General features: G+C 42.6%; 1 protein-coding gene across 1 annotated transcript; it reads left to right on the forward strand.

Annotated features, from left to right (window-relative positions):
* Positions 1-9,854: 9,854 nt before the first annotated feature.
* LOC310705756 (glutamate--cysteine ligase catalytic subunit-like) lies at positions 9,855-13,154 on the forward strand. Its single transcript, XM_083500583.1, has one exon. It carries the CDS (start codon positions 10,958-10,960, stop codon positions 12,869-12,871), a length of 1,914 nt encoding a protein of 637 aa, XP_083356709.1. The 5' UTR covers positions 9,855-10,957; the 3' UTR covers positions 12,872-13,154.

Here is a 13,154-nt window from a genome sequence, read left to right on the forward strand (position 1 = left end):
TCTATGTCAAGAGCATTCCTAGAAAAAACACATTTCTAACAATTCTCTTCCTAGAATCCTATCAGTCAGACTGCTAGACAAAGTAGACAATCCTGGATGATCTCCAATGCTAGTCCTACTCAGAGTAGGCCTATTGAAGTTAATGGGTGTGACTAACTTGACTCATTAATTTCAGTGGTTCTACTCTAAGTAGGATTTAGCTGAATACAACCCAGTGTATGTGAAATGCATTATATAATTTCTAACTTTTAGCATAGCTGTACTGTAGAATAGTAGGTGTCCAGCCATCAAAAACAGCATGACAGGTAGGGAGGAAGGAAGGAAGGGGGAAGTTGATTCTATTTTGTTTCTTAGGTTAAATCGCATTATCTAGGGCTTCCCAGATGGAAATTAGAGAGTCTTTCCCACCTGCATATGATTCAAGCAGCTCAACACAATCAAAGCGAGTATGGATCTCTCCAGACTCAGAGGCTCAAATGAAACAATTACATCATTCTTCTACCCTGCTGAAAAATCTTATCCGTTACTTGTATTTTCTCTGATTAAATATCTGTAGGCTATAGGGGAGAAATGCATCTTTGGGGAATTTGACAAGCCTGAGAAAGAGACACTCCAACAAAGCTGCAAATAGAAGCAAGAACAATGCTCGTTTCTGGATCTTTCGTGCTCCTTTTTAGCTATTTGCCAAAACTAGCCAGGAGATTGGCAGCAGCTACTACATCTGTGGGCTGGAGGAAGCCTTTAAACACCTTTCTCCCCTACTGCCCCTTGAATCTGCCACCAGGAGCCAAAACTGCAAGAGAGGCAGCAGCAACCTGAATAAGGAAGCCCCACCCTACAGGAGACCAACATCTGGCTGCTCTGGACACCATTTCCAAGCCAGAGTTATTTTCTCTGTGGCCCTGAGATTCAGAGGCAGTAGGTAATTTGTTAAGAACATTGAAATAGCCTGTACCAGAGCAGATGAGGAGCTGATCTACACCGGCCCTTTGGACACTTTTGGAGACCATTTGTTGCCTATCAGAAACCCATAAGACTAGGACAGAAATAGTTGGTTTCCCCATCTTCTAGGACTCATAGATATAGATCTATTAAGAATGAAACAGGACTGCTGAAAGCAATAATTTCAGTGATAGGAATGAACCAGAATAAAATGTTATGACTCCCTCATGCAGGATGTATAGGGGAAAGGGTTAATAACATTGAAGAACAATGCCACACACACACACACACACACACACACACACCAAAACCAATGAAGTAGAACCAGTAAAATTACTCATGAACAATTTCTAAAGGCAAAACAAAACAAAACAATCCTGATATTGTTCGTGTAATTGTTACAGGGGTTTATGTGTTATTAGAATTCTTATAGCAATAAAAGGTAAAGGACCCCTGGATGGTTAAGTCCAGCCAAAGGCGACTATGGGGTGTGGCGCTTATCTCGCTTCAGGCCAAGGGAGCCGGCGTTTGTCCACAGACAGCTTTCCAGGTCATGTGGCCAGCATGACTAAACCGCTTCTGGTGCAACGGGATACCGTGATGGAAACCAGAGCACACAGAAACGCCATTTGCCTTTCTGTCACAGCAGTATCTGTTTATCTACTTGCACTGATGTGCTTTTGAATTGCTAGGTTGGCAGAAGAAGCTGGGACAGAGCAACAGGAGCACACCCCATTGCAATGATTCAAACTGCCAACCTTCTGATCAGCAAGCCCAAGAGACTCAGTGATTTAGACCACAGTGTCACCCATGTCCCTTGTTGCTGTTTAGTCGTGTCTGACTCTTTGTGACCCCATGGACCAAAGCACACCAGGCACTCTGTCTTCCACTGCCTCCCACAGTTTGGTCAAACTCATGCTACTTATGGCAATAAAGATCATTTCTCACTACCTTTCAAATAAGACAAGACATCCACTCCACTTTGTAGAGATTTCTTCAAAATGAGATGCTTACAAAATGAATATGCTTACATTCTAGACCTGAGTACAAAGTCAGATTGTGTGGGGGTTGTCCAATTTATTCGGGGGGGGGAGAGAAATTCAAAAAAGAACCTTTGTTTTTCAGTATTCAACTATACTTGGCATATTTATCTCACAGCCTAAAGATGTTTCTTAGCTCAGTTTTCTGAACTATGTCACATTCGTCTGTGAATAAGAGGCTGGAAACATGTGCAAAATTAATTTCCCATAAAATGTGCGGAGGAAATAGAAGAAGTGGGAGCAAGAAGAGTAAAGCACTTGGCCAGAATTGAATTAATCCTTCCACTCTGATCTCTCCCAAATGATGCTTCACACTACAAAGTTTCCTGATCACAGCTCATTATAAAGATATGTTTTCCCCAAGCATGTCTTTTCTACTCTCCCTGTTGGGCTTTCCTTCTGGTTTGTGCTTTTTGTTTTCAGCCAAATCTTTTTCAATACATATGTTAATGATAAAGAATGCATACCAAGGGTGAAATATAAATGGAGAATATGAGCTACAATGAAAACTGAGTTGGGATTTCTTGGGTGAAGAGCCTGTCCATTTAACAAACTTATGGATATCAAAGTGGAAAGCTGGTTAAAAACATACTTTCAAGAAACAAAATAACCCCATTAGATCAACAATAGGTTCTGAGAGTCTCTCTCAGTTACACCATGATTTACTGGTTAGATATAAATGGTTAGATATAAAAAGAGGCAAGTGAACTGAAATGCCAGCTAAAGCAGAGACTGAGTGATGGGCAGGAGTGACAATTTAGCAGACAAGCAAAAAAAAAATCTGGTCAGCAGGTAGCATTATGTTCTTCAGGGGCAATCATCCTGATACTCTCACCTGCTCCCAGTTCCCAAAGAATCCTCTTTGAGGGGTAAACGACAGTTCAAAGGATTTTGGCGGGAGAAATGTTTTAAAGGTGCTTCAAGTGTGTGGCGTGTACAGCTTCTGTATCAGCAACTGCTGACTACTGCCCCATGTGGGGAATTGCATAGCTGCAGTCTCTCAATGAAAACCTTTCTCTGCTCTGGACTAGCTGTGCCTGCCAGACTGGACAATGGCTCCTCCTAGGCAGGAAAGAGAGTAAGAGGGTTTCATGTCCCAGTGGTGTTTTACTTGAGCAACAAAGTTCACCTGAGCCCTTGTGCGTCTTGTGTTTCCCATCCTGCTCTTCGGTCTTGCTCTTCCTGGTTTGCCCTCTGACCAGTGGCATAGCGTGGGGGGTGCAGGGGGGGCGGCCGCACCGGGCACAACATCTGGGGGGCGCGCTCGCACTCGCAGCTCTCTGCCCCTACTAAAATCCATGGGTTAGGGGGCGCAAATTACTTGCCTTGCCCCGGGTGCTGACAACCCACGCTACGCCACTGCCTCTGACCCTGATCACTCTTCAATCCAGACTCCCAGTTGCCAGCTTGTGACTTACTGCCCATAGACCAGCCCTGACATTCTGATGCAACAACTGAATTTCCCCATGAACCACTCCAACATTAACCATCTTTGGAACTTAATGCTAGAGTTTGCCAATACTTATCAAAGCCAGTGGGGTTGTGTTGTGTAAGGTGGAACAATGCCCCAACCAACCCTTAGTCCCTTTTACTCTCAGTTTCTTGTTTCTCTTGTTTTCTAGGGTGCTCATACATATCCCTTTCTTATTATTTCTGCCCCTTTCTTATTATTTCTGTCCAGGATAATGGACTAGATGGGCCATTGGCCTCATTCAGTAGACTTTTCTTATACAGTAGTACCTTGGTTGTCGAACACACTGGAACTTGGATATTTTTGTTCCCAAACGCCACAAACCTGGAAGAACCTGAATGCTCAGTGGGGCTTCCGTGGCTTCTGATTGGTTGCAGGAGCTTCCTGCAGCCAATCAGAAGCCGTGATTTGGATTTGAAACATTTTGGAAGTCTAACGGACTTCCAGAACAGATTCCGTTCGACTTCCAAGGTACAACTGTAGGCTTATGTTCCTATCAGCTGTTCTGCCTTTGCACAGCCCCACAACCATCTATAGAGCTGTCTCAGCTTTACTCTGCTTTTGCAACTTTGATATACTATTGTTTGTCTAGAAGTTCTGCTCACATTTAAGGAGATTGTGTAAGAATTTCAATGAAAATGCAGCTTTGCAAAATCTGGCATGTCATCAGTTCAGAGGTCTGTGTTGCTGCCACATCTTAATTTAATCTCCTGTTTTGTTCAAAGGGATTCACCTTCCTCCATATGCTCAAAAGAAATGCCTAAACCAAATATTAGGAATGCTTATTGGAGAAAAGCAGTATGTATTCCCCTTTCCATCTGATGCTTTTCCATTCAACTAGCAGTTGGCAACTTCTTTGCCAAGAAAAGATTGGATTATAGCCACAACCCATTCCTGTCACATGCAGTGACAGTAACAACAAAAGGAATAGCATTATCAGAAGACAGCCAACAGTAGTTTAAATATATATATATATATATATATATATATATATATATATATATGCAGGTTTTGGTGTCCTCGGGTGTCTTCCCGTGTAAAAGTTGGGGTGTCTAGGCGACGTTTCGACGAGGTCTCACTCGTCATCTTCAGGCTGGTGCTTTCGGCTTCTTGTTACTGGAACAGAGCGGGATCTCAGTGTTTGAGTTCCTATAAATACTGTAGAGGGGTGTGGTGTATTGCCTCAAAAGTTCTGGGCAGAGGGGAAGTTCCCAGGCTAGTGTTCTTTTCTTCTTTTGTTCCTTAATTACTTGAGGGATATCTTGAGTGATTTCTTGAGTGATATTCTGAGTACCACTTAGGTGGGTCATTAGGTGTGGATTAGTTGCTAAAGCCTTCGTGTCTTGACCTCTTGAATTTGTGAAGAGTTTTTCTGGGAAGATGGCTGTACTGCACTTAGTTGTGCTTTGGCTTGGCTTCGTGTATAGGGGCGAGCTGTGGTTTTGTGCCCTGTGCCAGCCAGATCTGTGTAGGGATTGCAGGGGGGTGCAGCATCCGGAGTTGCCACTATGGTTTGGTTACTGGATGGTGTCTGTAATTTATCTGTGGAGAGGGTCTGGGTTTGGGTCTGGTGTGGTTGATTGGTGGTGGCGTTCTGTGTGCCTCTGGATCTGGTGTCGGTTTTTGTGGGGAGGGCTAATTTCCAGATGTCTGGCAGGCGGGACGTGTCGTCACGCTTGTTCATGTTGTGAAGGTGTTTCTCTATCTCGATGGCTTCCATGATTATTCTCTTGTGGTGATGTTCCATGTTAAAGAGCAATTTGGAATCTGCAAAATTAATTTCGTGTCCTGTTTCTTTCATGTGTTGGAAAAGAGAGGAAGATTTTTCTTCTTTTTTGACGGCATTCTTGTGTTCTGCGATACGTGCATTTATTCGTCTGTTTGTTTGTCCAATGTACGTGGCTGGGCAGACTTTGCAGGGTATTTCATAGACCCCTTGGTTTTCCAACTGGATTTTATCTTTGGGGTTTCTGAGGATATTGGCTATTTTTTGGTTGGTGCAAAAGGCTGTTTTGATATTGTGTTTATGGAGGATTTTGCTAATTTTATCTGTAGTGCCCTTGATATAAGGAAGGAGGGCCATGCCATTGTTTTCTTCCGTGAAGAAAACAATGGCATGGCCCTCCTTCCTTATATCAAGGGCACTACAGATAAAATTAGCAAAATCCTCCATAAACACAATATCAAAACAGCCTTTTGCACCAACCAAAAAATAGCCAATATCCTCAGAAACCCCAAAGATAAAATCCAGTTGGAAAACCAAGGGGTCTATGAAATACCCTGCAAAGTCTGCCCAGCCACGTACATTGGACAAACAAACAGACGAATAAATGCACGTATCGCAGAACACAAGAATGCCGTCAAAAAAGAAGAAAAATCTTCCTCTCTTTTCCAACACATGAAAGAAACAGGACACGAAATTAATTTTGCAGATTCCAAATTGCTCTTTAACATGGAACATCACCACAAGAGAATAATCATGGAAGCCATCGAGATAGAGAAACACCTTCACAACATGAACAAGCGTGACGACACGTCCCGCCTGCCAGACATCTGGAAATTAGCCCTCCCCACAAAAACCGACACCAGATCCAGAGGCACACAGAACGCCACCACCAATCAACCACACCAGACCCAAACCCAGACCCTCTCCACAGATAAATTACAGACACCATCCAGTAACCAAACCATAGTGGCAACTCCGGATGCTGCACCCCCCTGCAATCCCTACACAGATCTGGCTGGCACAGGGCACAAAACCACAGCTCGCCCCTATACACGAAGCCAAGCCAAAGCACAACTAAGTGCAGTACAGCCATCTTCCCAGAAAAACTCTTCACAAATTCAAGAGGTCAAGACACGAAGGCTTTAGCAACTAATCCACACCTAATGACCCACCTAAGTGGTACTCAGAATATCACTCAAGAAATCACTCAAGATATCCCTCAAGTAATTAAGGAACAAAAGAAGAAAAGAACACTAGCCTGGGAACTTCCCCTCTGCCCAGAACTTTTGAGGCAATACACCACACCCCTCTACAGTATTTATAGGAACTCAAACACTGAGATCCCGCTCTGTTCCAGTAACAAGAAGCCGAAAGCACCAGCCTGAAGATGACGAGTGAGACCTCGTCGAAACGTCGCCTAGACACCCCAACTTTTACACGGGAAGACACCCGAGGACACCAAAACCTGCATTCCTGTACCCGTGAAAATCTACGAAAACAAATATATATATATATATATATATATATCTTCAGGTTCTGGGAGATGGAAAAACAAGGTTTAAAATAAAAGAAGTTAGACAAAAGTCTCCACCTAGTGGCAAACTTGATTCCAGTATCTCATCGATTATATAGTATTCTGATAAGAGGTGCATAAGCAGCATAAACTCATCCCAAGTTATGCCTTTAACATGTTTATTTTCTACTGCTTTAAAAAATGCATTTCTGGAATTCTTTCAGCAGGTTCTTTCAATTTACACTTTTAAAGCTTTGACTTGATTCTAGAATATCTCTATTTACATTTTAGGCAGGTATCTGCCAAAGTCTCTCTTTGGAGAAAAGAACCTGATATGTTTCTTAAAAAAAAAACATGTCAGAGTATTCTAAGCTTTCTTCTTCTTCTTTTAAAAATGCTTAGAGTTTCTTCTTTTTTATTTCATATTGTCACTAGTAACATTTCCTTTTGAATGCATCCCAATGATAGCTTCCTTCCAATAAATTAATAAGCTTCTAGCTTCCTTTTCCCTGTGTTTATTTTATTAGGTTTTAAAGCATTATAAGTCACTGGAAACTAAACATACAACAGAAATATACACATGCGCACACACAGCTCTATTTTGGAGTCTCTTGCTGTTTTCAGTTACATATAATCAAATATATGTAAATATATGTAATGGTTAATCATTATACTAAAACTACACAGCTGTATTTTAACTATCTGTAAATAGGAACAGATTTTTAAATGTTGTGATGTTCCAATTTGCTTACATTTGCTCACACATACAGATATTCAGGGCTACATGAGAACCCTTCGCATATCTGTGCAAAATTAACCAAGCAGGCTTATGTGCACATCAGTAATTCTGAATACAAATTCTGACATTTTAATCTGAATATTGGACACATACAGCATTTTTTCTCATTAGTTTGGCTGCCATCTTGGAAAATGGCAACAATTTCTCACATTTCTGGTTACTGTGTACAATCTAGCAAACCCGTCACATTTTTCATGTCAGATTTTGTAGCCACTTTCTCAAGGATTACCGTGAACTTTTAAAAAAAGAAATCAGTTCATAAAACCGTCATTGCGATTTTTTCTGTGGTGTACAACTTTTTTCAGGGGGACTATTAAAGTACATAAAATGTAGTTTCAAGGAAAAAATTATAATTTTTTACATGTTTCACAGTAGGACAGACTCCTATGAGAGGTGGTGGACTCTCCTTCCTTGGAGGTTTTTAAGTAGAGGTTGGATGGTTGTCTGTCATGTATGATCTAGTTGAGATTCCTGCATTTCAGGGAGTTGGACTAGATGGCCCTTGGGATACCTCTTCCAATGCTACAATTCTATGATTCTATGTCATGAACTGGCAGGACAATGGGGAGGAGGAAGAGGAACCTGGCGAAGGGTGTAGCCAGGACTGGGACACACCATAGCAAGCAGGGAGTGGGGAAGGAGGTACTCACAGAGTGATGGGAGGATGGCGAGAGAATGGGAGCCAATGCCCAGGAACCAGAGCAGCTGGAACCATCATCAGAGCCAGAAGAGCTGCTCTCTCCATGAACACACTGGGCTCTGAAGTGTAGGAAGAAGCAAGATGGTGCTCTAAGAGGCTGAGGCAGGCAAGGACCCACAGCCCAGCTGACTAGCTAGCCAGGTGGGTCTCACTAGCTCTGAGAGGAGGGATGTGATTCCTCAGCTGGAGGTGGCTTGGAACAGGTGAGGGTCACATGCCTCATAAAGCCCAGTTGCTGAAGTCAGCGTGCAAAGTACAAAAGTTGATGGGCCTTGGCTTGGATACTCCTGGATTTCTACAGGACTGTACTTTGGGTTTAACTCTGGACTGTATCCTGACTGCTGGACTTCAAGTGTGGGTTACTTGGATTGACCCTGAACTGCATTTCCTGACCTTTGGACTTTGCTTGTGTAGATTGATCCCTGGACTTTGAACTTTGGACATGACACACTGACTTGCTGCCGGGTATGATACTATTCTATTTAAAATGAGCTTTATTGTTGCCTGTGGCATTTTTGGCACATCTAAAAATTTGACTACCAACCACCTCAGAAATTGAATTTCAGTCCATTGATTTGTTAACACATGTGTTGTCTCTGAAGTTATGCTTATAGTTCATAATTCATGTCATTCTTCAGCTGTATAAAATAAAGTTCCACTAACTTATTGCTTCTTTACTTGATGAAGTGTGGAGGAAAGTTGAATTTGCTTAGGAGTCAATATTTTGCCTCTGCTCATGTAATACACCAAATCCTGAGTAACATTCATAATTCTATTCAGCTGACCATTAGATTCATTGTTGTCCCTGTTGTCATCACCAACCTTCAGGACTTCTTCCCCTTGGAGCAAAATTTGTAGGAACATAAACAGGCTATCATACAAATACACTGAGAGCAGTGTCATGATCACTACCAGCACCTTGAAGGCCAGGGTAAATTTTGAGATCACCACAGAACTTCAAAACAGTCTGTGCTAGCAGAAGAAACCAACTGTCTTCAGGTTTTTCTGCAAGGGTACTAGTGAGATCAAGTTCAAGGGAGACATCTAGAGTTTGGACTGTGAATGGAGTACAGTGCAAACTATTCGCTACTGTGGCAACCACTGTGGTTTGCAGAGTGGCAGAGCTATTGCCATGCCTCCAGCTTGCCCACTCATAACAGTGGCAGCAGAAAGTGAAGAAGTAGGCAGATTGGGCCCAACTGCTGCACCAGCTTCCAGCTGTTGCATGATTAGGCCTTTGATTTGGCTTAGATCCAGCTAATACCAGTTATGACAACAGCTCAGTAGGTCCTGGGTTGGCTGGCCCTATCCTTATCTGAGGGTGCCCATTAAAGGACTACCTGCAAAGTTCTGCTGGTGAAAATATTGCCAGTAGGCCTTCCACCTGCACTCACATTAGGAATGAAGATATTTGGCCAGTGTCAGCAGTGGCAGGCAGGAGGCTATCTGAGATGGCAGAAGCTAACAGAGGGATGGCTCTGCTCAATCCAATAAACATACATACACACAGCCCAGCATTTGAGTCGTTATGAAGCCATGGGTTCAAGTGAAGAGGAATCTGTGGTTTATTGCTTTTTATTTAACTGTCAGGACCTTAAACAGTTTATACAAAATATTCGTTAAAATTACCTACAAAATGAGATTTTTTAAAAAACAACAAATTAGCCTTTCCCCCGCAAAAAATAAAATCATCAGTTTTAAATGCATACTTTATAAAATAAAATTTACATATTCAAATACATGTCAGATCTACGTGGCTGGAGAGACTTGCTTATGCAATGTTTCTGGTAGGTGTCGAAAACAGTATACTAGAGATACCTGTCCTGCTATCAATGCTCAGGGAGCTCCTTCTGGGATGTGGCTCAAGGCACCGATGCAAACACTGAAACAGACAAACAACAATTTTTCCAACCACATTTTCCAACTGCCGCGCCTCCCTGTTAACAACCATTGCCTAGCACCTGTTGCCATGACTCTGTTTCTCCAGTATTCCATCTTCCTGACCACTGTGTTCTCTTTACTATATACTACATGCATCTCTTCTTCTTCATGTCCTTCTTTCCCAAGCTCCACCACCTTGGTCCAAAGACTGCGGCTCGAAAAGGGCCAAACTCCTGCCCTGCAGACCAGAACTTCTTTGCCCTTCTGTGGCCTCCAACTAGCCATGCTCCTTGACAATACCACAGATATGTCACATGATTTCCGCTGTGCATGTGAGTTAGGTGGATTGACAGTTTTGGCTTTGCGCTGAGGACAACAACCCACTCAGCACGTTTAGATATAAAAAATAGTGTACGCTCTCTCCTTCAACCTAGGACAAAGCAAATTATCCCATTACAGAAATTCAACATAAAGGACCAACCTCCCTACCCTACCCCCAACTACGTGTGCCCTGCTGCTGACACAGTCACTGCCACCACACGCATCTATACACAGTACATCTATATGTACACAGTCACTGACAGCCTCCTCAAAACTTTCTTCTTCCAGTGTAGCCATAAGAGCATGAACCAGGGACCACTCCATCCTGGGGGCCGAGCAGCTTAATGGAAGTGAAAGAGAAGTTAAGAGAATAGTAGTATATCTTCCTTTCTCTCCCTCCTCCTAATTCTTCTGCCTTTTACACTATCTGAAATAATTTTCATCACAGCTGGACTGCTTCTTTCCCCCACCCTCTTGGCAGCCACAGCTTCCCGTCCCCTCAGCCACTCCCTATGTCTCCTTCCTGTGGTATCTCAGCTCTCCTCACGGCTTCCCTTGAGGGTCATGGGGCTTCTGACACAGGGCTCCCCAATGAGCTGGGAGAAGACACAGTGGCACGCGGAACATGTGCGCAAGCACGGCATCCTCCAGTTCTTGCACATCTACCGAGCTGTCGGGGAAAGGCGCAAGGATTTGCTCCAGTGGGGGGATGAGGTAGAATACATGGTGGTAGCTTTTGACCATGAAAATAAGAGAGCACGACTGTCCTTAACTGGAGAAGAAATTGCACATACTTTGCAAGACAAGGTTGAAAGGGTAGACTCAAACCATCCAACTCTGTGGAAGCCAGAATATGGACGCTATATGGTTGAAGGGATTCCTGGACAGCCATATGGAGAAACGATGTCTGAATTTAACACTGTGCAAGAGAACATGAGAAAGCGTCGGCAGGATGTGGCATCAGTGCTGAAACAAAATGAAGCTCTTTGCACTATAACATCATTTCCAAGATTAGGTTGCCCGGGATTTACGGTACCAGAGTGTGTCCCAACGCCTGTTGAGACGGGAGCCTCCAAGTCCCTCTTCTTCCCAGATGAAGCCATCAGCAAACACCCCAGGTTTGGTACTTTAACAAGAAACATTCGGCACAGAAGAGGAGAAAAAGTAGTGATAAACATACCAATATTTAAGGACAGGAATACCCCATCGCCGTTTATAGAAACATTTCCTAATGATGATGGTGAAGCAGCAAAAGCAGCCCTGCCTGACCATGTATATATGGATGCTATGGGGTTTGGAATGGGCAACTGCTGCCTTCAAGTAACATTTCAGGCTTGCAGCATTTCTGAAGCAAGATACCTTTATGACCAGCTAGCCACAATGTGTCCCATTCTGATGGCATTAAGTGCTGCAGCTCCATTCTACAGGGGCTATGTGACAGATATTGACTGCCGTTGGGGAGTAATATCTGCATCTGTAGACGATAGAACCAGGGAGGAGAAGGGGTTGGAGCCATTAAAGAACAATCGCTACAGAATCAACAAATCCAGATATGATTCCATAGACGCTTACCTCTCTGAAAGCGGTGAAAAATACAATGACATTGATTTGGCAGTAGATAAAGAAATCTATGAGCAGCTGATAAAAGAAGGCATTGACCATCTTTTGGCCCAACACATTGCTCACTTATTTATTCGTGATCCATTGGTTCTCTTCGAAGAGAAAATACACTTGGATGATGCAAATGAATCTGACCACTTTGAAAATATTCAGTCAACGAATTGGCAGTCAATGAGATTTAAACCTCCTCCTCCCAATTCAGATATTGGATGGAGGGTTGAGTTCAGACCAATGGACGTCCAGTTAACAGACTTTGAAAATTCTGCGTATGTTGTATTTGTGGTGTTGCTGACACGAGTCATTCTCTCATACAAACTAGACTTTCTTATTCCTTTGTCCAAGGTGGATGAAAACATTAAAGTGGCTCAGCAACGAGATGCTGTCCAGCAGGGCATGTTTTATTTCAGAAAAGATATTTATAAATGTGGAAATGTTGCAGTGGGTGGATGTGGCCCAGCTCAGAATGTTTCAGAAGCAGACGCCGAAGAGTATATCTTAATGAGCATAGATACAATTATCAATGGGAAGAAGGGAACATTTCCTGGATTACTTCCAATTTTAAACTCTTACCTTGAAAGTGTGGAAGTGGATGTGGATACAAGGTGCAGCATTTTAAAATACCTGAAACTAATAAAAAAGAGGGCATCAGGAGAGTTAATGACAGCTGCTCGATGGATGCGAGAGTTTGTCGCTAACCACCCAGCATACAAAAACGACAGTGTGATTACTGAAGAGGTGAATTATAGTCTGATTTGGAAATGCAACCAAATTGCTGAAGAACAAGCTGAATGCCCTGAACTGCTTGGAGCATGCTTTAACAAAGTAAAATGCAATGAAACTAAAACTGATGCTTTTTGATGAAATGCTTTAATCAACTGTGGAAAGGATATCACATTCTCTGCTGGAGCAATAGCTACATTGCTGGTAAATATCTGCAGTTTTGTAATGCGAAGACCAAAATAGATTCTACTTCCATTTAAGATAGGCCTATCTGCCAGAATATTCTCTTAAAACTCCCTACAAATAGGCACAGGCTTATATTTATGTATTATACTGTGTACAGTACATGTAAATAGTAAAAAAAAAAAAAATTCAATTTTTTTAACATCAATGTATTTTAATAAAGCTATATTGAAATACA

The sequence above is a fragment of the Podarcis liolepis genome (genome assembly GCF_965112155.1).
Source record: "Podarcis liolepis genome assembly, chromosome: 4".
Taxonomy (NCBI): Eukaryota; Metazoa; Chordata; class Lepidosauria; order Squamata; family Lacertidae; genus Podarcis; species Podarcis liolepis.